This window comes from Pleurodeles waltl, chromosome 2_1, assembly GCF_031143425.1.
Source record: "Pleurodeles waltl isolate 20211129_DDA chromosome 2_1, aPleWal1.hap1.20221129, whole genome shotgun sequence".
NCBI classification, from domain to species: domain Eukaryota; kingdom Metazoa; phylum Chordata; class Amphibia; order Caudata; family Salamandridae; genus Pleurodeles; species Pleurodeles waltl.
Window position 1 is genome coordinate 888,870,381 of NC_090438.1, and position 27,093 is coordinate 888,897,473.

The 27,093-nt window shown below is 44.6% G+C and overlaps 1 protein-coding gene across 1 annotated transcript in view; it reads right to left on the bottom strand.

The window, feature by feature from the left end:
• Positions 1–27,093, bottom strand: part of CARMIL1 (capping protein regulator and myosin 1 linker 1) — a 993,695-nt gene that overhangs the window by 685,471 nt on the left and 281,131 nt on the right. The window contains exon 4 of the mRNA XM_069218803.1: positions 6,337–6,396. Within this exon, the coding sequence (XP_069074904.1) occupies positions 6,337–6,396 (60 nt within the window). The remainder of the gene's footprint in view (positions 1–6,336; positions 6,397–27,093) is intronic.

Sequence of the window (27,093 nt, forward strand, 5' to 3'; positions counted from 1 at the left end):
ACCAGTTTTGTGGTATGCCACAAGTAGCTGAGATGTGGATAGAAGCCTTGCATTAGGACGTTTTGGCAAAAACCTACAGAGGAACCAACAGGATCTAACTCCAGTGACCACAAGTTCTTGGAAGGCGAGACATGTAGATTAATCCATAAGGTAGGACACCACTCCTATGTCTTAATAAGCAACCTCATAGAAAACCAAAGGCTGCCTAAAGACACATGCATTGCTAGGAAAGTGGATCCCTGGGTTGGCCTTTGAACAACTACATAGAGACGGTATAAAGGCACTGCTGAACAATGCATGGTGTGACTGGATGGAGCTGCCAGACTGGGAAGAAGCACTCATGTCACCGGAAGGTGGAGGTAAAATCAGATTTTTTGCCTAAAGGAATCCATCAAACATAGTGTTTATTATGGTGGTTGTTAGATCTGACAGTCTTACGGTGGTCTTCTCCTACACTTTTTGCCTGCCTCACCTCACGTTTGCTGATCTGTTTTTGTTGGCCTTAGGACTCTGGGCACTTTACCACTGCTCACCTGTGTTAAAGTGCATGTGCTCACTTCCCTAAAGCACTTCCCTAAAGCATGGTAAAATTGGTGTAGCCATAAATGGCATATTTAACTTACTTATAAGTCCCTAGTAAAGTGAAATACATTTGCCCAGGGACTGTAAATTAAATGCTATTGTAAGCCTGCAGCACTGGTTGTGCCACCCACTTAAGTAGCCCTTTAAACATGACTCAGGCCTGCTACTGCAGTGCCTATATGTGCAGTTTCACTGACATGTCCACTTGGCATTCAAAACCCCTTGCCAAGCCCAAAACTCTCATTTCCTTACACATTAAACACCCCTAAGGTAGGACCTAAGTAGCCCATATGGTAGGGTGCACTGTAAGTAGAAGGCAGGACATATACTTTTTAGTTTTACATCTCCTGGTGGTGAAAAACTCCCAAATTCTTGTTTCACTACTGTGAAGCCTACACCTCATACAGAATAACATTGGGGATTCCTTAATACATGTATTAAGTGTAATTCCTGACTGAGAAGGACTAGGACTGTTGAGCTTGGTACCTATAGACTTGTAATAACAAATCCTCCTTAATGGTAAAGTTGGATTTATGATTACAACTTTAAAAATGACAATTTCAGAAAGTTGGCATGTTTCTGCTCTTAAGCCCTATGTGCCTGCGGCCTGCCACCAAAACACATCTAGGTTGGGTGATAGTTGGACTTTGTGCATTCCCTCTAGACAGTCACACACAAAGGGAGCTGAGATGTGCCTGATGGGCCAGTCACAAACTGATGGGCCATCACCAGGGTGATGGGCCATCCTGGGCAGGATGGGAAGGAGAAGCTGACACTTGCACAAGAATGGGGTGTGCCTGTCCTCACACAAAGAGCTACATACCCCTCTGTAGTGTGTCTTGAGCCGGGCAGGAAAGAGAGGACCTGTCTGCATTTCAAAGCCCCTTTGTGAAGTCACTCCCACTTCAAAAGCACCTCTGGGTATAAGAACTGGACTTCTGACCCTACGAAATCAGTGCACTTCTGGACCTGTGGATAATCTGCCAGGAAGGACTCCTGTGCTACAAGATTGCTACTTTGTTGGACTGCTGACCTGGAAGGTCTGGTTTCTTGCCTATACTGACTCACTGCCTGCTGAACTTCTTGCCTGCGTGAGAAGGGCTAGACCCACATCATCCCCAGAACCAAAGTGACTCCACAGGCTTTCTGGCTTGCCTCCTGCTCTGAAGTCTCAGGAACATCAAAGACTGCCTGCATCTCTCCAACCCTGCTACAGCCTCTGGACTCTGTCAACTGTGAGTCCTGCCCTGCCAAGTGGTGCCAATACAATCCTGGGCCTTTGGAAGTGGGTTTCCTGGCTGTCTCTGTTTAAGCCCTCGCACAGTCACCGGGGAGCTGGTCTGAACCAGTGCAACTCCCTTCGATGCCAATGCATTGCCACTGCTGCTGCTTTGAGGACATCGCATCGCCGGCTGTGCAGCTCAACGATGATGCTTTGCCTACATCTCAGTAGTTCGCCAATGACACATCTCCGATTGTGCGGCTCAGAACCGATGCATCGCCTACATCGCCAGGATCGACAATGACTCATTTGACACCTCTCTCCTCAATGTATTCCTGGGCCAAGATACTATTTGCAGTTGGCCTTGCATGGCTCCTGTATCCAACCTGCACTCCATTGCAGTTGGGCTGACCTTGCAGACTTACCCCAGTCAAGCGCAACAAAATAGCCCCGGTTGGCACTTTATATTTATAAGCACGTTATTTGCAGATAATCTTCAAAAATTCATATCTCAACTTCTACTGATTGGATGTTTGTTGTTTTGATCTTGTTTTGTTAATTAAATTAAGATCTATTTTTCTAACATGTGTTGATTCTTTTTTGTGTGGTCTTTTCATTGTTTTACTAACTTAAGTGTTGCACAAATACTTTTCACATTGCCTCTTAAGTTTAGCCTACCTGCTCTGTGTCAAGCTACCAGAGAGAGAGCATAGGTCTATTTAGGGTGTGTATCTGACTTACCCTGTCTAGGACTGTGGTCCCTACTTGGGCAGGGTGCCTACCCCTGCCAACTAGAGACCCAGTTTCTAACAGTGGTTCTTAATCCTTTGACCTCTCTTGACCCAACACTGAACCACTGTTGGAAGCCGGAGACCCCAGACTAATTTGTATGGTTTGAACCTCAGAAAATTACACAAAAATAAAGAAACAAGTGTACATCAAACAAATGCACAAATTACAAAATGTGGTAACATACACCAAAAAAACTGAAATTGACATTTTAGTGAGAAGATTGGAGTTTTTCCAAATGCGTATTTACTTCTAAAAGACAAAACGATAAGCTGGGGTCTAGCATATCATTTTCTTGTCTGCTCCTACTTCAAGCTGTCTTTCTGCAGCTGCATAATAGGCTTCAATTAAGGTAACTAACTTATGACAGATTCTGTTTGCTGTTCTTGCACTGCACCAATTTATGTTCAAAATGTCTCACGCTTACACAACATTAAAAATTTTTACATTTTAGTTTTTCATGCATATATACTTAATTAGTCTACTAATATTTAATTTTCTGATCAGTTGCGAATTCCCTGTGTAGATGTCACAGACCCCAGATTACAAAAACGCTGGTTTGATGCAAATGTTCCCTTCTGAGTCAAATGGGGTATTGACAGAAAGATCAGTGTCTGCGGAGCTGCAGTATGTGGAATAGTTTTCAGCACACTATACATTCCTGTCCGAGTACTAAACCGTTCTGGAATAATGGGAGTGAAGTTTTGCTTTTCCTGGGGTGGAAAACAATATGATATTGGTAATATGGGAAGATGATCCCCCACCAAAAATCCTAAATTACTTTGGAATTTGAGAATGGTTGTGGCATGGAAGAACCTGACAAGAGTATGTGATAGCTGTACTGAAATTTGACAACTGGTGCCACACAACGTGTACTTGCGTATGGGAGCTGAGAGGACCAATTACTAACCTAAAGGGTGTCCCAGAATATTTTTTTTAAATGCGGAGTTCCTCGGTAAAACCTTTTTGTTTAAATCACATTGTAATAAGTGGGGAAACATTGTAAACATTAAAACTGTAAAGATATGCAATGAATTCTAACAGTGAAAGGCATCCTGTATTAGTTAGGAATGATACTTCTGGTCTTTCCGCTGATGCATATACGTTAGCTCCTCGAGGAAGTAAAACCAGAAAGATTTCCCTCCGCAACTGGTTTAGGTATTCAGATTATTTTTGCCACCCTGAGGTGGTCTGGTGTTGGCACTTCCAGCGACTGTGGAATTACCTTGTTGATGTAATTAGGGCTCAAGGTCGAGTCCATAATCAGGGTCTCTCAACAACTTCAAAGATTTGGGCCAGAAGGTTATTTCCACTGCAGCAAAGTCAGGTATAGGGCAGGGCGTTGATTGTGCATCAAAAGTAACTCTGACGGCCCTAGGGAGGGCATTTAAAAGTTATGCCGTACTAATCATTTAGGTAAATGCAATGTAAGGGAACTTGTCAAGGGTGCAAACAGATTTCACAACCCTTATATTCTCTCATCATCTCTGATCTTGTACATTTTAAAAAACAACTATGCACAATTGACAAGAATCCCCTCTTCGGCCCTCACACAACAGCAACTGGTCCCAAGTAAAGTTAAATCCAGGCCCCTTCTTTCCCCAACATAGAGGCCCTTCAGACCAGTCAGCATTTGTAAGAATGTACTGAAAGAATTCCAGACGCATCCAGAAACTGTTTTGCTCACATACACAGACAACGCACTATGGCACAACGCCAGACATATGGCTGGGTAATTCCTAGCGTCTAGCACTTGGTAGTAATTAATAAGAGCGGCCTCTCCGCTCTATAAACAGTATTAATGAACTCGGAGTACAATTCACGGGTCAACATGCCTTCTAGAAACGAAAGGAAAATGCTAACATCTGCAGCACACACTTGCTGGAAAGAACAGTGCATGACAGACGCACGATATTTATTGTGCTCTTCAAAACCAGTGCAGCACATTATGTCTGCACTGGGAGATGCAAATATTGTGCACAAACACGGGACCACGTGCACATGGTGCAGTGTACTGCAGATTTGTCTTGGGGTAAAGATATTATGCTTTCCAAAATTTCTGTCATATTTCTGGTAGAAAACAAAGATGAAATATAGATGATTTATTTGAGAAAGCCTTACGTGGAGACAAATTTCGCAAAGTGTGATTTGAGGCACCATTATCAAATATAATACCGTACAGCATGTCGCTGAGCGGGACGTGCCCAGGCAAGGCCTGGTTCTAGTACAGGCTCGTCCACGCCCGTTGGAGCCCGCAGGAAGCTGGCCATCCACCTGAAATTTCAGTTTAAGAGGTACTGTGCCCGCTATCCAGACTTCACATGATCTACCACTCTCCCGCATTGAGACTGATTTTAAGGGATCGATACCAGCACTACTACTTTGTATTGACATGTACTCTGTTCCCGTATGGAAAAAAGGAAGGCCACTGAGTGGAGGTGTGTGTGTGTGGGGGGGGGGGGGGGTAGGGGGGAAGAGGTAAGAACAAAGAAACCTAACTAATTGCCAACATCTGCTGAGGGCAATTGCGTCCTTGACATAATTGATATCCTACTGAAGGAATATGAGCACATCCTTCAACTTGTTCAGCCCTCTCTTAGCTTGTTACCCCAAAGTCCCCCCCACTGAGCCCCTTGGTTCGTCGGATAAGGATTCCCCCAGTACCCCTGTGCATCCGCTTCACTACAACCTGAGATGCTTGGCAGAGAAACAAGGCTTCGCCCTTTGCTCTTTTGGAGGTGGTTGTGGACTACGCCTGAGCTAGCCCACTATACATTAGCACAACAAGACCTTATGGTGGATGATCATTTTCACAAAGTGCCCTGGCTGTTGCATGTTAAAAAAATCACTTGGCACTCTTGGGCTGATAGATCTATGAGAACATCCTGCTTCCTCCCTTTTCCTGCCCAAGAACGTACTTAAGTCACTCTTTTGGGTAACTGCAGCGACAATTAATTCCAGGCAGGCTGCCTCTGCCAGACTTTTTAATTATTTTCTTGATTTTAAGCTTGTCAGTAAGTACAAGCTGTTTTGGGATCTAGTGACAGTCCCTCTTGATCAGAAGTTTTACTTCCAATTTCAAGTGGGCATCCTCCCGCTAACATCTTTCACAGCAAGGTGGGGTATTGGGTCCCTGGACGTTTGTCCAGCCTGCGCCTGCTCAGACTGAACATGTAGAACAGTGTGATGAGAATTGGTTTGCAAATAAAAGAACATTCCTAACTAACAGCAATGCTGTCCCCACGTTTGACCAGTCTAGCTGCTATACTCATGGAATAAACTTGAAGGATCATCAGTAATGGGTTTTCAGTGATCATTAAGCCTTCGATCAGTGATCCAAAAGAACTCAAGATGATGTTAAAATACAGGATAGGCAATGTGTGTGTGATGAGAGTTAGCTAATGTCCATTTGACGGACATGTATTTTAAAGAGTTTTTCATGATTTTAAATTTCTTAGTTGCCTTTACTGTCATGTTGAAAGCTACCTTTCTCTGTTTTTTATTTTTTTTTTAAAAATGTTTGCTCAACATTAATTTAGCTATCTCTGCATGTCGAAAACTTGCATTGCAGATCCATGCTTAGATATAGTGATGACGTAAGTGCTTGTGTATACCGCTGGTACTCTGTAGGTAAACCATTTCGAGATCGCTTGTTGGTAATCATTAATATTTAGTGCCAAGTTGAACACCACTGATTTCAAGTATATAATGAAAGTGTAAGGATTTTCAGCACTGATACTTACTTGGCCAGGTTTACTGGATGTGACTCCTTGTATTTCCAAATAGCTGAAGGTCATCTCGAGCTGTAAACAACACAGAAAAACTCTGATAATTGCACTGTTGAAAACAATGAAAAGCAACAGAACAAAATAAGTGCTGCAATCACAATTTTCTATTCTCTTTCGGAAATATGAGAATTTCCTTCATCTCAACAGAGGTTTCACACACAAACTATCGAGAAATTGAGCACAGTAACACACCTTTAGATCACATTAAAAACAATAAGTGGATTGAAAAGCATTTCAAATTAGACCTAGGTATGAGTGTATAATATCAAAAAGAGATAGTAAGATAAGGTGGATTAATGACGAAGTAGGGCATGAACTTTGTTGCCCATTATAATGATAGTCTGAATCACAGTATTCTAGAACTGAACATCGAATATTCCAGGGTTGGATTCACAAAGCACTAAAACTGAACATCATGAATATTTTAGGGTCGGATTCACACTACTAGGATTGAATATTGTAACTATTCTCCTGTACCATTGCTCACATATTAGGAGCAGATTTCTGACTTTTCAGGGACCCGCAAAGAATCCCAGGACTAGCCACAAACCTTGTTGTGGATTCCCTAGACAACAATCATACAAAAGGTGATGGGGAAATGCTTGTAAATAGTTTAACCACTTCCAATTCCTCGGGATAGCATTCTGAAAGGTTGTTTTTTTGCCCTCTATGTCAATCTAGATAAAGATCTACTTTATGGAAATCGGTAATGATTTCGCACCTGATGGATCAGTCCATCCCAAACTGCCAGGTGAAGAGGCCCCCTCCAGAAGTGAACACAATCAACCAAAGACTGGCTTGCTCCGGCCAGACAGATTAGATTCTACAGCACAATGATGAAGGGACCCACGTCTGGGCATGCCCTGGGCCACCTCGGGAGGTACATCAATCCCACAAAAGGTGACTGAAGGAATATTTGCACATAGTCTACATACACACAAGTTTGTGACAATTCTCTCAGTTTACACGGCATCCCACTCAGAAAAACACGGCAAACCTGCTGTTAACCCCGAATTTTCAAATGTGGCAATTGCAGGATGTTGATAAAGCTCCAAATATGCACACCTTCAAAATCTACATTTTCAACTAGCGTGTGAAATTTAATTTAGAAAGTGTTATTTTGTTCAATCGAGGTGTATAGAAATGTATTTCCAAGAGTCATTTTATTGAAGCACTGAAGAAAATGCAAGAGGGCAAAGTTAGTAAAGAGAGCTAATGATAATGTCCATATGAAGTTGAAAAATGATCTATTTCAAACAACTGCTGGCTAAAGGAAAATAGTTAAATACATTATTGAACTGGGTTGTTTCTGGTACTCACCGTTCATGTTGTGGAAAGCATCACAACAGTCCCTTATTTCGATCATAGCTAGCCAATATGCTTTGTCAAGAACAAGCACTGACAAAGCCAATCATTTTGCCTTCAATATGGCACACTAAACAGGTATGACATGGGCAGCAACAACGCGTCTACCCTCACACAGGGGACTCCGACAGCACAGGCAGCTATTGTGTAACCTCCCTAGCACAAGCAAAGTGGAATAGCACATGCTCTTAGATGCATGGCTTGCAAGGTTAATACTTAATTTTGCTAATGCTAAATCCCCAGCCTTGAAAAAGCCTCAGATGTACTGCACTACAAAAGGCTGAAACATACGCTGACTAATGCAGTCTTCTTTGTGTGAGAAGAATACAAAGAGAAATACATAAAAGAACATTTCAAATATATCAATACGATGGATGTTTTCTTCACTGCATGACAAGAATCTTTACAAGGACCAACTTACCGCTAGCACAGCAACAAAATGAATCAAAAAAGAAATTTATGAAAATTGTATGCCTGTATTATAAACTTACATCAAAATTAAAATCTTGGAGCAAGGCGAGTTACGAGGGAGCAGTTCTGCTGAGAGAGGCGCGTCGAGGCACAGGCACACTAGAAATGGTGTATGTATGGGAGGGCACTCATTGATGGTCTGAATGACCCGCAATCAGAGTCACCGGGGTATCTCCCAGAGACTTGCTGCAGCGGGCAGCTTCTTAGAGCTTTGAGGCATGGAAAGCCACACACCCATATACTGACCCCTGGGAATAAACTTATTATAAATCAATATACTGCATGAGTGAATATTAGCACCTAGTGCCTTGAGGTAGGCCTTCAGGAACCTTACTACAAAATGTTTATGCTGTGCACAAAGTTAACTGGGCTCATTAGGAGGGAGAGGAGATGAGGGTGGTGGAACTGGAGCGAGGTTCTGATGCCTGGCACTGTCTGAATATAGACTCTGCCCAGTCTATGTATACACCTATAGCACTGTCAATGGCATGTCGTAGCACTATGTTTGTGCATTTAAGCGTTTAAAACCTAAAAACAAAAATCTGTTTAAAAAAAAAAAAATTACATTCTTAGAGCTTATTAATATAAAAAAATGTAATCCTTGTGTTCTGAAAGAAATGAATGTATTAAAGTTACTCTAAGGTAGGTTATCCGTTTAACTCTCCAAATTGAGTTGAGCCTGCCTTTTCCTCTTCTCTTCTCTGTCGATTGACCCTCAAACTCCTATTGTGACAATTTGGGAGGAAAGTGTAGTAGTTCATTGAGTCCAGGATTCTATATGAAACAGTTTCTTATATAGATTCTCTTTCAACAACATAACGAAGAGACTTTAGCTGAATATAATAGCATGCATTGTGTCCAGGACGGAAAACTGGGCCTGATTTGATTTTTTTAGCCGACTTTCCAATAGGTTCAGGCCTGCAGATGCGTACACAACACAATATGCACTGGCTAAACACCTTGTGAAAATCTTGAAAGAGTAAAATGTAGTTCTTCAAAGCTGATACTGTTCTGAAGCTTTGGTTTAACAATTCTGAACACATCAAGTGTATTGCCATTTTATTTCCCTATAGGTGCTGAAGGTGACCACCACATTGACAGTTAATTCCAATACAAACTACCAAACCCACAGCTCCTCCTTCATAGTCTAGTCAGAGAGAGAAACTTAGCAATCTATCACACTTCTAAATTTTGTATTTAATGTAATTTTTTCGAGGTGCTCTTAGTCAACAAAGAGTTGCTTCAAAAAGCTTAAGGAACAGGGGAGGGTGCAAAGTTGGCACAGGAAAGGAACAAGAAAGCAAGTGAAAAAATAAAGAGACATGCAATCCAAAGAACTCCAGGTCTGCCATGAAGACAATGATTTGCCACTTGAATAAAAGTATATTTTTTATAATTCTATAGGCTATGAGATATTTTGTAAACCAGGAAGAACGAAATGCAGCCAATAATAATCATGTTACCAATGGAAAACATGAAAAGGTAGACTCCTTCCAGGCTATGCCCCTGCTCAGCCAAATCTTATCCCGATGGCCGGTGCAAGGGCATTCAATGTTAATCACTGAATGAGATAGTCTGGAATGGTCACCCTTCACCAGGAGAATCCTGGCCGAAAGTGACTACCTCACTTAACAATACATCCAAATATTTGTGAAAGGGAATGAGACAGACAGTGGCTCTCTTCTTCATCTCTAAAAAGAAACCATATGAAGTGGAAAAAGCTGGCCATTTCCCTGGTGCCGGGCTAAAAAAAGAATGATTCTTGCAAGAGGTGAAGTTATACATGAGCACTAAAACTTTCCAAAGAGTCACGTCACCATACACAAAATGAATCTGCAAACCATCACAAAAATAATAAGTCAATAGATGCCATACACGCCAACCACCCGCTCACTCACAATCCTATTTCAGAAAATAATGGCTCAACGGTGGAAATCACGTCTTACTGTGAAGCAAAGTGTAAATCCTGCAAAATCGATAAAGTAGCTGTGAATGAGTCAAGCAAGAGACACACCCACACAAGGAGGTTCAACATCCCTGTTGTCTCTGTGGGTCACTACGAAGCATACAACAATAGTGCAGAGTGCTTCATATACCCAGTAATTGAGTTGCGAGACACTGTTTCCAATACAAACGTCTCTGAACTTGCTAACAGTTATAATTATTGCACTGACCACCGCCCAGCTGTAACAATATTAACACAGGTTATTCCACAATTTAGGGTCCTACTTCTTAATATGGGAATCGGCTGCTAGTAATGGTAAGACTGCCCGAACCTCGCCTCAATATTTACCAGTAACTTCCTTTTGGGGTCTTTGGGCCAGATGTATCAAACAATTTTGCATTCGCAAGTGGTGCGCATCACAAAATTCGACCATTTGCGAATGCAAAAATGCCTCTTAAGATGTACGAAAGGCATTCGCAATGCAATTTCAAGTAATCGCTAAAATAGCAATTCCCTTAAATTGCGACTCCATTTAGAGAATCTCAAATTGTGATTCTCTAAATAGGAAATCGTAAATAGGGAATTCCTATTTGTGATTTCCAAAGCACATGTATCAAGCATTTCCTAAATGCAAATTGGGCATTTAGGAAATGCAATTACCACCAAATCCAAAACTACTAATTCGGCAGCCATCACCTTCACAGGTACCTAAAGAGCTAAACTTCCACCAATATTGAGTCAGATTTGCTCTCCAATACAGCATTTTGGGAGGCATGCAGGAGGCTGAATGGCAGGATTTAAGGTTTTCTTTCTCTTGGGTGCTGGTTATTGCCCTAACGGAGCAGCCATTAATTATTCTTTGTTTTTTCTCTGTGTGGATTTGGTTACATTGTCTTTGCCCATGGATCATTTTGTAAATTTCGCTGAGCCCAGGTATAGCTTCACAGTGCAATGTCAGGTTAATTTCTTTCCCCTCCTTTGTGTCAGATGGCTACCAGTCCTATCGTTCCAGTTCTCAGATTGTGGTATGCACCACAGGGTACTTCTCGATCCACATCTGTCTCCAGGTGCATTCAACTGTGTTTCGTACTCTCACATCCTCTTACTAAAAGCGCGCTGCACACAGCGTGATCATCCATCCTGAAAGGGCTTCACTCGTAAAAACCTCATATTTATATGAATGCTTACAGCATCCCAAGAGGTATTTCCGGGTGTTTGGTGCATACTTATGCCTCCTTCGCGGAGAAGAAACCTGCTCAGATATTATCGAAAACAGACGCATCATTAGCAGGATCAGGTTTTTTGTGGTAAAATCAGCTCAGTTAAGAGTTTTGAGGGAAGCCGATCAGATTTACACATTAATCTGCATTCTATCTGATTGGTAAAGAGTGTTCTTCTCCAAGGGGGTTCCTCCAGCAGGGGGTGGATCCCTGTCAGGAGGATTGCAGGCCTCATTTTTATTCCTGCATTGGAGGCCATCTCCTGCATGGTTGATGTTGTGGCTGTCTTTCTCCTCTGGCTCGCACCTACTTGTTACCAGAGGTATTAGTCTGAGTGTCAGCTGGAGCACAGAAGTATGGGACCACCGCCTGCCACAACTGTCAGTTTCTGCCTGCCTCTTGATTCGCCTCAGCCTTGATTTCTCTAAAAGGATGTCACTGACCAGTTCAGTTCCTGCCAGACACACTACCTCTCACAGCTAGAGTTTGTAATGTAGTATGCCAGATGTTTGCCTGGCTGCACCAGTCTCCTCTACTCTCTGCATGATCTAATTGGGGCTATCAATACGTTTCCTCTGGACTCACTTTATCTCCTTCAGGGCTACACCACGGAATTTCAACCAGGAGTAGAGTCACCGCACATGTTTCCAGCAATGTTATAAAAGAGATTGATCTCTCTTCTGTTTTTCGTAAAATTAATATTTTAGGACAAATGATTGCTGGCCATGAGCTCCACTGATAATTGTTAAGTCAGCTATATTGACAGGCAACATCCTGCCAGGGATGTTTCTGTTCCTCGGACGTGCCAATTAAGTGTAGAAGAGGACTTTACATTGTAGCAGTGGTGTGTGACACACATGTTTGGTTACAGATTGCAGGGAACAATGTTTGCATAGCTTACATATCTCAGTGGAATGTGGCATAAGAACGAGCTTTAAGACCAGAAGGTACCAGGAAGGAGAATCAGGGTAAGCATGATAGAAAGATTCTCTGGTTTAAGCACTTTTCCATAGCACAGCAGAGATAAAGATATTAGGAAGACCATTCCACAGAGTTGTAGCTAGGCAGAGGAGACTGCTTCCATGTGTGTTCCACTAGATTTGCTTAGACTACAAGTCTTGCAATCGAACTACTTACTACATGTGGTGCAGCTTCTGCCAGAAACTTGGAATCCCTCACAAGGTAATCTGGTTTGCTCAAAAGGCTGCCTTTGTAGAATGCAGAAATACTTGAAGAAGAGGTGTCGGGGGCGTTCAAGCATGAGGAGTTCTGTTTTTTATGTATGAGTCATGTGATTCTTGATCCTATGGTTGGTGTTCGGGCCAGCTTGCACTCATGCTTTGTCTGAGATGTCGCACAACACTACATTGCCCCTGTCTTTCTAAGTGTCTAGCCAGGCTCTGGTCTGGAGCTTGGGAGCAGCAGGTGTGGATAGTTTGGATCTGCAGAGTAGGCTCATCTGCCACCAAGAGGCCTAAGTCAAACGTGTAGAGCAGGAGTTCAATAGTTTGTTTTTCATTTATATGATTCACAGAAAATACATTTTAAATGCATCTACTAATCCCCCAGTGTTAATTTATAACTCAGTAACATTCAAGCCAGAGGGCTCCTTGAACCCATGAGTGAAACTGTGCAGTGTTTTGCCAGTTTCTCAGCTTCTCAAATCCCCCCCATGGTTGGTGCCAATTTTTCCTGACACATTTTGAGGCTTTGTTCTGACAGGATTGCCTTAAGGCTCTTATGCCAATGCCCACAATTACACTCATATATCTCTTCCTGCCAATGTCCCAGTGTTGACCAGATGCTCCCTCTCCAACCTTCCCTGGTCGGCTGCTGTACAATGTCCCCGTTTGTCTATATGCTGTTAATGAAAGTCTGTCTGAACAATAATGATCCACTCACTTCAGAGGGCAACCTGCAGCAGCCCCTCTTGCCGCGTAATGGCATTCACTATAGTTACTTTGATTCCTGAAAGGGTCGAGTGTCTGTTCTCTGTGTATTTTATAAGCTAAGTAGTAATGCCCTGTCGCGGGATAGCAACAATTTACACCTTGTTTCAAATCCAGACAGAACCCTAAACCAATGCTGATGTAAACAAACTATTTTCCCTGATGTATCTCACAAACAGTTCTGCGGGATTCTGTACACGCCTCAGCTGCGCGCTGAGATCGCATCAATCAAGCGCGAGGGGCAGGCATGGACTATATTATGTATGAAGGCGCCAATTTATATACAGGGCTCTTTATAGTCACTGTATAAAGATGTCAACTCGGGGAACCAGATTAACCTCCTAAATCCAGACACGCTTCTACCGTCAGGATTGCATTCAAAACCTGCTCCAGTCTAATGAATGGAAAGGACTATACAGATGAAAGGGCAAACCATTTCTGACGTAGCAAAGTAATTTCAACAAATGACTTTCTGTGTTGGTCATAAAAGCCTGCTGATTATTTTTTACGAAAACAATGTTGAAATGGAGAGAATCCTGGAAATAAAGGCACGGAAATGCTCCAAACAGAAGTATAACTTTTGATACTTTCATGTCACTAGAATATAACGAAATACATATGAGAATGATCAAAAGGTAATCGATTTCCCAATTCGAATGGTTGCACAGAAAATGTACCTTTCGGTCAACTTGACCTCAACGAGGAGGATTAAAAAGGGTCAGGGAATGAGGTTGCTACTAAAATGGAACGAGGACAGATTTGGGAGCAAAAGTATTTCATTTTACTCCCTGCTTTTTTACAGATGGGTGTAAAAAAAATATTAAATAGGAAAAAAGTTCTCAATCTAAAGCACATTAGTTGATACTGTTAATAGTTATTTTTTTATTAAACTATATTATTTTTATGTTACCCGTGCTTTATTTCTCACTCAAAACACACATATATGAAAAGGTGATATTCTCACTTTAAAACAAGTCTTCAGGTGTGCCAGCAAGAATACATACCACGCGTCCTTGTAATGAGTAGCTGCTTATGTGACTGATTTTGATAACCTTAAGAGAGGCATTTGAACAAAAAGGCCGAGTTCTGTGTATATATAACGGCGGAGCCTGGTGTTCAGGACACTAAACATCCAATGTCGGGATGTGTTTAGCCACAGATTTAAATCCCGGTGGATCCCCTGTGCCTTTCATGGCTTATAAAATGTACATAATTGACTTGGATAACAATCAACAGCTGTTATTTATCAAGAGCGCCAAAGGACACCTCTGGACCTGAATGGTTGCTTTTGATGTTGCTTCTTAATTTTTAGGTCTGCTATGACAGCAGAGCAGTTTGCAAGATATGTTGTAGCCAATTCTTGAAAATTTACAAGGAGTGGACTTGGTCTCCACCCAGATGAGTATCAATATTGCACCTCACTCTATTGGCTATTTGGTGTATCATTTTGCATTCCAGGAAATATTTTAACTGGAATGCATCATGGACTATTTTATATCTGAAAAGAACACTCAGTCATCGTGCAGAGTGCCTCATTCAATTCTATATATCTGATATGGCGTTCCTGTTTTGCTACTCTCTTCCCTGCACTGGCAAACTCTGGATGGCTAATGGGATGAACAACAATTGTGCATAAAGCACACATAAACATAATTTGTGACAGTGTACATGCGCTGGAACATTAAGGCCAGAACTATACTTATTTTTAGGTTGAGCGTAAGCGTTCAGCCTCTTGTATACTTTTAAGTATACTTCTTTTGTGGGCTTCCAGCTATTTCATTTGTTAGTTTCAGTGTCATTTAAAACTCCCTGCTTGCTAGTGGTCAGTCATGCCTCTTTGTCCCTTCTTCTGTGTGGGAGCAGGGACCAACTACTGTATAATTACACTTTGTCCTGTTTATCTGGTCTGTAAGGGACTTCTTTTTTGCCCTTTTCCTGCTCATGTCCAGGAAATCTTCTGTTTGCATTTGCAGAGCATTCTTCCCCGAGCTTAGCTGTAAACAAGGCTATAAATAAGGCTGTTATCTAGGTCACATTTGGTCTTTTTGGGCTCTCTGCACCCTGTCTCAGCTGCCTGGCTCCCGCAATCCCTTTGTTTGGATTTTCTTTACCAAGTGTGCCTGCCTGCGTGCTGAGAGCTTGTAATTGCTTATAGCCTAGGCACCCAGCTCTACCAGGGCTTCGCAATCCTTAGAGACAGTGCCCACTTCTGCTCCATACTGGGATTCCACTCGCAGCTCCATCAGTGCACCTCAGTTCACACACTCTGAGCCCCCAGCCGTGCCAGTGCCAGGAACCCCACACACACTGTCTGCCAGAGCACCTCAGGTCTTGCAGTCAGTACACTCTGCTGCTCCAGTACTGGGACCTCGGGTGCAGCTCCATCAATGTACCACAATTCACATACTCCAAGCACTCAGCCGTGCCAGTGCCAGGAACCCCACACATGCTGTCTGCCAGAGCACCTCACTTCTTGCATCCAGTACACTCTGGTGCTCCACTACTATGACCTCGGGGGCAGCTCCATCAGTGCACCGCAGTTCACACGCTCCAAGCCCTCAGCCGTGCCAGTGCCAGGAACCCCACACATGCTGTCTGCCAGAGCACCTCAGTTTTTGCAGTCAGTACACTCCACTGCTCCAGTACTGGGACCTCGGGCACAGCTCCATCAGTGCACCTCAGTTCCACCTCGGCGAGGTCACCTCCTTTCCTATACTGGGGCCCCACTCACAAAAAGTTCCATTACAGGAGCTCAATTCTAATATTCAGTCCCACTGCCAGACCCAAAAGAGCAAAAAGCAACTCAGCCAGTGCACCTTAAGTCTATCATCCTAGGCCACTGTTGATGTGAACCACCTCAGCTCTGCCAGACACCATCAATTCTAACATTCAGTGCACATTTCTTCTCAGTACAAAGATTCATACACACTCCCTTCAGGACTCCTCGCTTCTGTGGTTCAGAGGAAATGCCACTTCTTTACTGGGCCACACTCACAGCTTCATCAGGGCACATTCAGGCTAACATTTGGCAACACTGGCATGCCAATACTAGGTTCCACACATAGCTCCATTAACATACCTCACTTCTGACCTTGTGTGCCCCTTACTATTCCATTACTGCAGCCTGCATACAACTGTGTCAGTTTAATCCTAACCTGCAGCGGCCCATTATTCCAATACTAGGAATAACACAGTGCTCCATTTCTCATTCATCACCCGCTGCCTTTCAATTCTTCCAGCTCTGGGCCGGGACACAGCTCTGTCTATACCCGAATCCTGATTTGAAGCACCCCAATATTGCTCTACCAGGGGTTCACATACAACTCTATAGTGCACCTCCTGCTGTTCTGCAGTGCCCCCTGCTGCTCCACACTCTGATTTATGTTTGAGGACACGGGGAAGCCAATTAAATATATTCTTAGCTGCCATCTTTATTTGAGAGGGTCTGTTTCACCTATCTCACTCCCTTCTTTCCTTTACTCTCAATGTTTTCTTTCTTCGCCACTTTTCTCTTTCCAGCTCTTAAAATCCACACGTTAACAGTTACGCTCTTTCTTTCAACTCTTTATTTCTACTCCTCTCTGTTATTTTTATTTCCCTCTTCCTCTTGCTACCTCCTCTTTCAAACTCGTAAAAACTTGGTTATTTCTTTCCTTGTTTCCTTCCTCTCTTCTTTCCTCATCAGGCATTGGTTCTTTCACTATTTTTTCTCTTCCCTTCATCCTTTGTCTTTTTTATTTGCTCCTTCCTTTGACTTGGTATGTGTCCTTTCACTTTGTTTTTTAGATCTGTCTTCCTTTCTTTCTCTGGTGTTTTTCTTATCTTTACCTGTCAATTCACATTTTACGTTAAATCCCTCTTTTTCCCATCTGTATGTGGAAGCCACAAGTTACTTGTCAGGACCCAAAGTGCCAAAGTGATTGTCCCATTTGGTGTCTGTGGGACATTTGTCAGTATATACATGCCCTGGTTCTTTCTCTGCTTGTTTCTGTCATCATCCTTTTTTTCTCTAATTTTCATTTTTCTTTTCACACTTCTTTCATTATTTTTTCCTCTTAATCTTTTGTTTGCTATCTTCCTTCCCTTTTTTCTTTTGCCTCACACGTTTGCTCTGTTTCTTCTCTTAGTTGTGTTTTCATTTTCTCGTTCTTTCTTTCACTTCTTTCTTTTATTTCTTTGCAACCCCCTCTCTTTCTTCCTTTTGTCTATTGTATTCCTTTCGCTTCTCTTTTTATGCCCCATCCGCTTTCACTCCTGAGGCCTAGTTATCAATGGAGCAACAGGTGCAGTGGCACTGGGGCCCAAAAACCTATGGACCTCACGCAACTCTAATTACTGCTGTATTTTCCTACCAAAATTGTAGTCAACCATTTTCCTTTCTTACTCCAGGGCCCATGACACCATTACTATGCCACTTGTCCTCGCCATCTTTACTCCCAACTCCCGCTTTTCTTCACCTTTCAATCCATCTCAAATTATATTTTTGATATGGTGTCTTGAGCATTACATTCTAATACAAAAAGTTTATTTCTGATAAAAGTTTATTTCTGATAAAGGTTTATATTATAATTGTATATGTTTTAACACTCTCCTTTTTACAATTATGACCATGATTCAGGCCACCTTAACATCCTTATCACACTATTACTGTTTGAACACTCTTGATATGTTTGGCTGACCTTTCTAGTCTATTTCTCCTCTGTGGCTGTATTATTTCTTTTTTGTGGAATTGTGTTAGCCAGCCAGCAACTCTGATGGTGGGGTAGTGAAAGTGGCATTCTATTGCAATGATCAGCATGGCAGATTTAAATTAGGATGCTAAATGGCAACATTTTCATTTTTGCTGCAGATAGAGGAAGAAGGTAAATGGAAGTGCTTTAGTTTTATGCAGGGCCACGGGAATTATATGGCAGGTAAAGATGAAATTATGAGGCAGGGTTTAACAATTTATGTGGCAAGAAAAGTCCCATTATCAATTTACAATGCAAATAGCTCTAACTCAAGCAAAGGCGAGACCCATTGCATTGCAAATGCTTCTTTCTTTTTGGCGCATATTCAGATTACTGTGAGTATAACAAGCCTGGTGGTTGACTGTTAAAAAAAAAACGTACTTGACAAGTGATACATTGATACCCAAACGTACAATTTCTAAGACTGAAACGTTTTTTACTTCATCACTTTGATGAAGTGTGAGCTATCAGTAAAAGATTTATATGACTCTCTCTCAGGACATTTATTGTACTGCTGCTGCCTTTTACACGAATTTACATAAACGTATCCGTCTTCATGCCCTTCTCTCGATCGCAAACATCTGAGTTTCAGTCACACAGACAGAATTACACATTGGTCACCCTACACCGATGGATCATTTTGTATAACTTTTCCCCGTCGACAAGAAAGTACACAAAGTCATTGTGTAAATAAATTTGATAATCTGGAAAAAAAATACAATGGTGGAAAAAGGTGTTTTCAGTCCAAGTTGCACAAAGATGCTTGCACTTGGGAAAAGATGGAGCAAATGTGTTTTGTGCTAAAATCGCTGGCTCACTTAGCCAAAAAGTGAGCCATCAGAGTCTGTCTCAAATGTATGCCCATCTTTCACATATGAAAAAAAAGTGGAGGAAAATATATTTTCCCCATTGCCCATCACATGTGCAACACAAATCGAAGCAAAATTTAGAGCAAGGGATTGTTGCATTCCCTATTACACAAGTAATAAATATGGTGAAAATGGATATGGGTCAATGTTTGCACTGGTGTGCCTACCCTGATACGTTTACCATGATAAACTGCTGAGGAAGACCGTGGGCCCAACAGAGGTGTCGGGCGTCGAGGCAGTAGACAAGGCCAGTGCAAGGAGGAAACACAGTAAAAATCAAGCTCCCACAGGATTGTAATGTTTTAGATGTCAGGAGGCCATGAATCATCAATCCTGGGGGCTAAGCTGGCCAACAGGAGCAATACAAGATCTTCCACATCTAAACTGGCCTACCGGGTCCGAGAAACCAAGAAAAGTTTGGTCCCCAGGGAGGACTGGTGGGGCCCTGGCCAGTGGCGTCCCACTCCCAAAACTCTTCAAATTCCCTGGAGAGGCTCATGGTGCCCCCTTCTTTTCTCTAAAATTGTCAGAGGACCCCATAGAGACCAACAGAAAGTGGTGCTGGCAAGCACCATCCCAGCTACAAAATTTGCCCCAGGTGTCTGCATTTCCCCTGAGGTGGCGCAGATGATGGAAGTGTCAGGAGCCTCATCAGACATGCCAGAGCCCCGGGGGCAGTGCAGAGTGCCTCCTAAATCCCCAATGCCTGTGTCTGGGGGTGAAGGGACTACAATACACAACAGCAACCTGCCCATATGAGGATGGTGGGGGAAAGAGGCTCCAAAAAACAAAAACAAAAACAAAGAAAGAAATTAAAGAGATGCAGATAATTGCATCAAAGAGCTAGTCTACCTGAGACAGGTGAGCGCCCAATAAGTAATTGAGAAGGACTGAAAATAACAAGTTACTTATGTTTGGTAAGGCTCTTTCAGGTGAATCTAACCGCCGGTTCCTCACTTTTCGAAATATCTACAAGTGTCGGAGTACATATGGAAGATTTAAGACCGCATTGCTTCCGAGCATTGGTAGGTGGCATCATGCAGCTTTGCGCTGACTTTATCCCACGCAGGACGTGACAAACAGAGCCTCATAAAAGCGCCACCTCTGCTCACTGACTTCAGTTTCTTTCTCCACTCTGTTAGAGCCCTTGGACATAGTAATCTACACACTAGAACGTCTGATTATTGTTATGCTCTAAGGTTGGACCTTTTTAGTCTGGAAAATAGATCATTCCAAAGAAAGAGGCGGTGGGAGGGCAGTGAGTAATCTGTAGCTAGACTGCGTATCCACCAGAAATAGCATTACCAAATGTAAGTACATTTTTCTTCCAAAGGATACATCTGACTGCAAAGTCCTCATCTTTAAAATACATACTGAAGCAGTAGCTTGCAAGGTGGGCAGTCTGTGGAATAGCACATATCACATAGTCCTGCAGGACTGAACAAGCGAAATGCCTTTCCTGTCGGACCTGGCTGTCAAGGCAGAAGTGCTTCATGAACATTTGCATTGATGTCCATGTTGTAGACTGACCGATATCAAGAGCAGACATCTGCTTGCCAACACAATTGTAGCAACTCTAGTTCTTGGGGAATGGGCCCTCAGTACGAGGCTGCTATGTGGCCAACGTGTATCAAATCTTAATGTAGAGGACAATTCACCTTGACTAAGTTCTTTTCTGCACTACTTGCCTTTTTTTGCCCTAAAAGATCCTACAACAAGCTCATCATCTACCCATTGGTCTTTGGTACCATCCAAGAAGAAGGTCAAGACTCACTTAGGGTCCTGCTGATGGTATCTCACTTTCTCATTCGAGGGATAAGGCAGAGCAACAAATGAAGGAAGGACATTAGGTTGACCAAGGTGAAAATGAGTCTCGACTTATGGCATGAAGGCTGCCCTGGTCCATACCATCAGTTTGTCTGTGAAAAAGTGGCATGAGGGAGCTGATAGATCTTGCAGTTCACTCATGCGGCAAGCTTAAGTCATCACAATGAGGAACAGTCTACAGAGTCAGGAGATGGAGAGGGTAGAGGGTAGCTGTGCACTGGCTTCAGGCAGTACACATGAGGAAAGTGAGGACGAAACTAAGATCCCACTGAGGCAACATAAAAAGTTTGGGAGGAAACATAGGAGTCAAACCTTTCATGAACCCAATCATAATAGGTCTTTTAAGCAAAGAAGGCACACGCTGAAAGGGCTGACATATAACTTCTGATAGTGCCCACTGCAAGTCCTTGCTGAGCCAGAGATAAAACAAACAACACCACATCCATTGGTTTGGCTTGTTACTAGTCTAAAGCATGTAGACTGTGTAGGCCTGGGTGCAGAACCACTAAAATGGCCTTAGCCCAGTCATTCCTGATCTTCTTCAGAAGTCAGGGCAGGAGAGGCAGAGACGGAAATGTGTACCGAAGTCTCCTCTACTCCACTCTATCTTGAACGCAATCCTGAGAGAGAGCTTTCTTGGAAGTTATAGCATGCAAAAGTTTTGACATTGGTCATTCTCAATGACACTGAAAAGATCCCATTGCAGGAAATAACCTTGTGCAGCCTTGGGATGTAATCACCATTCGTGATCCACTAGATGCCAAGAGGCTGAGTTAATCTGCCCGGGCATTCAAAGATCCAACCAGGTGGTTCACTACAAGGGAAATTCCCAGATGAGACAGAGAGCCTCCTAGCACAGGACCCCAGTCCATTCTGCTTGTTGCAGTAGCACATGGAAGGGTTGTTGTCCCATCTCTCTTTAAAGCATTCCAGGGATGAATCAGCCTTCTCATCAAACAGACAAGATCCATTGTAATGCATTTCCATGAATGATTCCTGCACATCTCAGAAGCCAGTCATTCTTCTGTACATGGAGTTGTAGCATCACACTAGTTGCAACTCCTTAGCCAAACAAACAGTAGTGTCCAGTGAGTAACATATTACTCATCTGGCTGCATCCTGACCATCCTGGAAAGCTGGAGCCAGGGAGGCCTGAAATTATTTGGGACTGCCAGAAAGATCTTGATGACAATGTCCCAGAAAGCATGCGAGTATCGCACTAATTGGCAAGCAGGTATTAACTGACCACAGGGTCAAGCTTGCCTAAGAAACATTTTTTCCCTAATGCTTCAATTGTCTTTGGCTTTCTTTATGAGGGAGTCATAGGGAAAGAATTAGGAATCTGGTGGAAGCCTGAACCACCAAAGTAACTGATATAGGGTGTTATGTTAAAAAGTCTGGGTCACCTGGTGCGAGTTGGCAGAGTCCGGCTACCAGGAGGCTCACTTGTGGACAAAAACAAGGCTTGACTGATGTGCCTAGTAATCTGATGGCTAGTATGTCATTAAATGAGAGCAGTGATTCAGAGAATCACTTTGAGGCTGCTGAACCTCAGTGAGAGTGTTTGTTTTGACTTTCATAGAAGGAATCTCTAAGTCCAAAACCTCAGCTGAATGGTGTGTCACTATAGCAAAGGAAATACTTTCCTCTACTGATGGCCTGGGACAGAGACCAGCTACATATCCAGGGAAGTGTCCAGCTCACTGGTCTTCTCTAAAACCATATAAAAGTTTTCATCATCATAGTGTGAGCTTAAAATCTTCCTCATCATTAACTCTGAAGCCAGGCTGATTTTGGACACTGTCACAGATTAAAAGTTGCTGGAGGGTTAGGGGTGGCTCCACTGCAAAGGCATTGTACTGTCAGATTTATATTGTATGGGGACCTGATGGGACCTGGAGTGTCAGACCAATTCCATATCTGACCTTGGTTAACGCAGAGATTCATTTTACTTAGGGTCAGACACACCTATCGGGTTGGCTTCCTCCTCCCATGCATATAGCTTTGGAACCAGCATTTATGCCAGAGGGACCCGTGTTGCTTTTGGAGTGGGAGTTACCACCAAAGCCAGTGCAGGACCTGAGATGAGTCCAGGAGGCTCAGAGAGAAGTGAGGACATATCTGCCACAGTAACCCAATCAATCACTCAATCAATCAAAAAATGTGTAGAGCGCGCTACTCACCCGTGAGGGTCTCAAGGTGCTTGGGGGGGGGAACAGAGGGGGGGCAGGGAGGGACACTGATCGAACAACCATGTCTTGAGCTTCTTTCTGAAGACCAGGAAGTCCTTGGTTTTGCGAAGGTCGGTGGGGAGGGAGTTCCAGGTTTTGGGGGTGAGGTGGGAGAAGGACCTGCCTCTTGTGGTGGTGCCGTGGATGCGGGGGACTGTGGCTAGGGCGAGGTCGGCTGATCGGAGGTTGCGTGTGGAAGTTCACTCTATCGTTGAGGTAGGTTGGGACGGTGTTATGGAGGGATTTGTGTGCGTGGATGAGGATCTTGAATGTGATTCTCTTGTCTATGGGGAGCCAGTGAAGGGATTTGAGGTGTGGTGAGATTGGTTTGTGGCGGGGGAGGCCAAGGATGGGGCGTGCGGCTGTGTTCTGGATTCTCTGGAGTTTGCGTTTGAGTTTGAGTGTGGTGCCGGCATAGAGGGCGTTACCGTAGTCCAGTCTGCTGCTGATGAGTGCGTGGGTGACTGTCTTTCTGGTTTCTGGGGGAATCCATTTGAAGGATTTGTGCGGAGTGTGTGGAAGCAGGAGGAGGTTAGAGCATTGATTTGCTGTGTCATGGAGAGGGAGGAGTCAAGGATGATGCCGAGGTTGCGTGTGTGGTTTGCGGGGGGATGGGTGCGGGGCCTAGGGCGGTGGGCCACCAGGAGTCATCCCATGTGGTTTTGTTGGGGCTGAAGATGATGATCTCGGTTTTGTTTGAGTTGAGCTTGAGGGGTTAGTGGTCATCCAGTTGGCGGTGTCGAGGAGAGCGGCATGTAGGTTGGTTTTGGCGGTGGTGGGGTTGCGGATGAGGGAGAGGATGAGTTGGGTGTCATCTGCATAGGAGAGGATAGTGATTCCATGTGCTCAGAGGATGTTGGCTAGGGGGATCATGTAGATGTTGAAGAGTGTGGGGCTGAGGGAGGACCCTTGGGGGACTTCGCAGGTGATCTTGGTAGTGTTGGAGTGGAAGGGTGGAAGGCGTACTCTTTGGGTCCGGTCGGTGAGGAAGGAGGTGAGCCAGTCTAAGGCTTTGTGGCGAATTCCTATGTTGTGGAGGCGTGTGGGGTGTGTGTGGTGGCAGACGGTGTCAAAGGCTGCGGAGAGGTCTAGGAGGATGAGTGCGACGGTCTAGCCTTTGTCGACTTTGGTCCTGATGTCGTCAGTGCATGCGATGAGGGCAGTTTCCGTGCTGTGGTTTTTGCGGAACCCGGTTTGTGAGGGGTCAAGAGTGTTGTTTGCTTCGAGGAAGTGGGATAGGTGGGTGTTGACTAATTTCTCTGCAACCTTGGTGGGGGGAAGGGAGGAGGGAGATGGGGCGGTAGTTGGAGAGGATCTCCGGGTCAGCTTGGGTTTTTTTTTTAGGAGAGCGGTTATTTCCGCGTGCTTCCAGGGGTCTGGGTAGGTGGCGGAGTCGAAAGAGGAGTTGATTATGTTGTAGAGTATGGAGGCGATGGTTGGGATAGCTTTGTTGTAGATGCGGTGTGGGCAGGGGTCGGAGGGGGAACCGGAGTGGATGGAGTTCATGGTTTTTTCGGTTTCTTCGTGTGTGGGGGGGTCCAGGTGGAGAGTGTGGTGGGGGGGGTCATGAGTGGGTGTTGGGTTGGGTGTGTGGTGGATGTGTGTGGTGGATGTGTGGTATGAAGCTGTTGTGGATGTCCAGGATTTTGTGGAGGAAGTGGTTGGAAAGGGCGTCACATAGTGACTGTGTGTGTGTGTTGGGTCTATGTTGCTGGCTTTGGGTTTGGCAAGTTCATTGATGATGGTGAAGAGTTCTTTGCTGTTTTGAGAGTTGTTGTCAAGGCGTGTCTTGTAGTGATCTCTTTTGGCGGTGCATATGAGTTGGTGATGGGTGCGAATGGTGGTTTTGAGGGTGGAGAAGTTGGTTGTGGAAGGTTCTAGTCGCCATATTTTCTCAGCTTGGCGGCATTTGTGCTAGGAGTCTTGGAGTTCAGGGGTGAACCCTGGGGCGTTCTTGATGTTGCGGGTGGCGATGTGTTTTCTGAGGGGGGCTAGTGTGTCTGCACAGGTAGTGATCCATTTGGAGAGGTTGTGTGCGCCTGTGTTGGGGTCGTTGGCGTGGGGCGGGGGTTATGGGCCAGTTGGGAGTTTAGTCGTTCTGTGGGGATCTTGTCCCACATGCGGTAGAGGGTGGTGTGTTGATGGTAGTGTGTGGGGGGTTTGGTGAAGGAGAAGTGGACGCAGTGGTGGTCAGTCCAGAGGAGTTCAGTGGTGTGGGTGTAGGCTATGTGTTGGCTTGCGGTGAAAATTGTGTAGAGCGTGTGTCCTGCGGAGTGGGTGGGTGCAGTGACCAGTTGTTTGAGTCCGAGGTTGGTGAGGTTGTCTACGAGGGAGGTAGTGTTGTGGTCTTGTAGGTTTTCTAAGTGAAAGTTGAAATCACCGAGGATGATGTAGTCCGTGGAGGTGAGGGAGTGTGAACTGATGCTGTCGGCGATGGTGTTGCAGAAGGCAGGGCGTGGTCCGGGTGGTCTGCAGATTAGTGTACCTCTGAGGGTGGAGTTGTTGTTAATGTGGATGAGGAAGTGCATGTGTTCAGTGTTGTCGATAGTGTCTTGGGAGCTGGTGGGGTCTTTGATGGTGTCTCTGTGTAGGATGGCGATGCCACCGCCTGGCCTGTTGAGGCGGTCTTTCTGTTGGAGTTTGTATCCCTTGGGGGTGGCTATGGCTATGTCGGGTTCTGAGGAGGGGTTGGTCCAGGTTTTCGTGAGGAAGGCGATGTCAGGTGAGTGTGATGTGATGAGGTCCCAGAGTTCTATGGCATGTTTGTGAAGGGAGTGGATGTTGAGGAGCAGGCAGTTGAAGTGGTTGTGGTGGGTGGCGTTGGGGTGGTGCGTGAGGGTGTTGTTGTGGGGTGTGTTCTGGTTGTGGGCTGGTGTGCGGAGGGGTTGGTTGGCGGGGCAATGGTGGGTGAGTGTTGTGTTGGGGGTGTCGTGTTTGTTGAAGGTGGGGTCGTTATGGTTGGTGTGTGGTGTGAGGGATGAGGAGCAGGAGAAGTGACAGGTGTGGCAGGTTAAGGGGCCATGAGTGTGTGTGGGGCTAGATGGGGTGCATGTTGGGTGGGGGCCTGGGTTGAGAGAGTGGAGGGTGAGGGGGGAGTAGGTGTGTCTTAGAGGGCCAGAGGGACTGGCGCTGGGCGCGATCTTGGCGCGGACGGGCGCAGACGGGCGCAGACGGGCGCAGACGGGCGCAGACGGGCGCAGACGGGCGCAGACGGGCGCAGACGGGCTTGCCTTTGGCGCACCTTTGGCGCGCCAGTGGCGCAGCCGTGCCGCGGCTGCCATAAGAGGAGGGGAGGGTGGGAGTGGCAGCTGGGAGGAGGGAGGGCTTGACGAATGAGAGGGCTGGGGGGGTAGGGTCGCAGGGGGCGCAGCGGTGGGAAAAACCAGGCAAAAGGATGGTCAGGAGGAGGGGGAGGCTGGAGGAGCCGCAGGGGACGCAGCGGCGGGATAAAATGGAAAGCAAAGCCGGTAAGGAGGTGGCGCGGATGGCGGAGCAGGGAGCGACCTGCCTGGGGAGAAAGACACATTGAAGTCCGCTCTTAAAACTTACAAGATGCATGTTTTAAAGCTAAATCTGCATTTCATACTCTCAAAATTAAAGAGGCTTTTAATGTCCCCAGAGAGCTTTTTAAAGTAATTAAGGCGTTGTCTTCCCCTTCTATGCCATCTGAGCTGGAAAATTCTCAAGATTTTTGCAACAAAGTAGCGAGGCACTTTGAAAATAAAATCCTACAAATCCATGCCAATTTCCTTCCTGATAAGAACACTGCGGACCATTCTACGGCGACTTATACGGATTCTAATAATTGCCACCTGACCCTATCCAACTTTCAATACCCGTCTCAGGACAACCTTAAAAAGCTGATCTCTGAAATTCAATCAGGCTCTCCCTTGGACCCCTGACCCCCTCCATTTTTCAACTGGCCCCTGAACTTTTTTCTCAAGCCTTAGTTCCTATTTTTCAGGTGGTCCTTATCTCCAGGGTCTATCCAGCTTCCTGGAAGACCATAATTATCCCCCTGAAAAAAAAGCAAAATGGGGAGAACCAGGACCTAAACATTGTTCGTCCAATTGCGCTCCTCCCTTTTCTGGCTAAGATCTTTGGA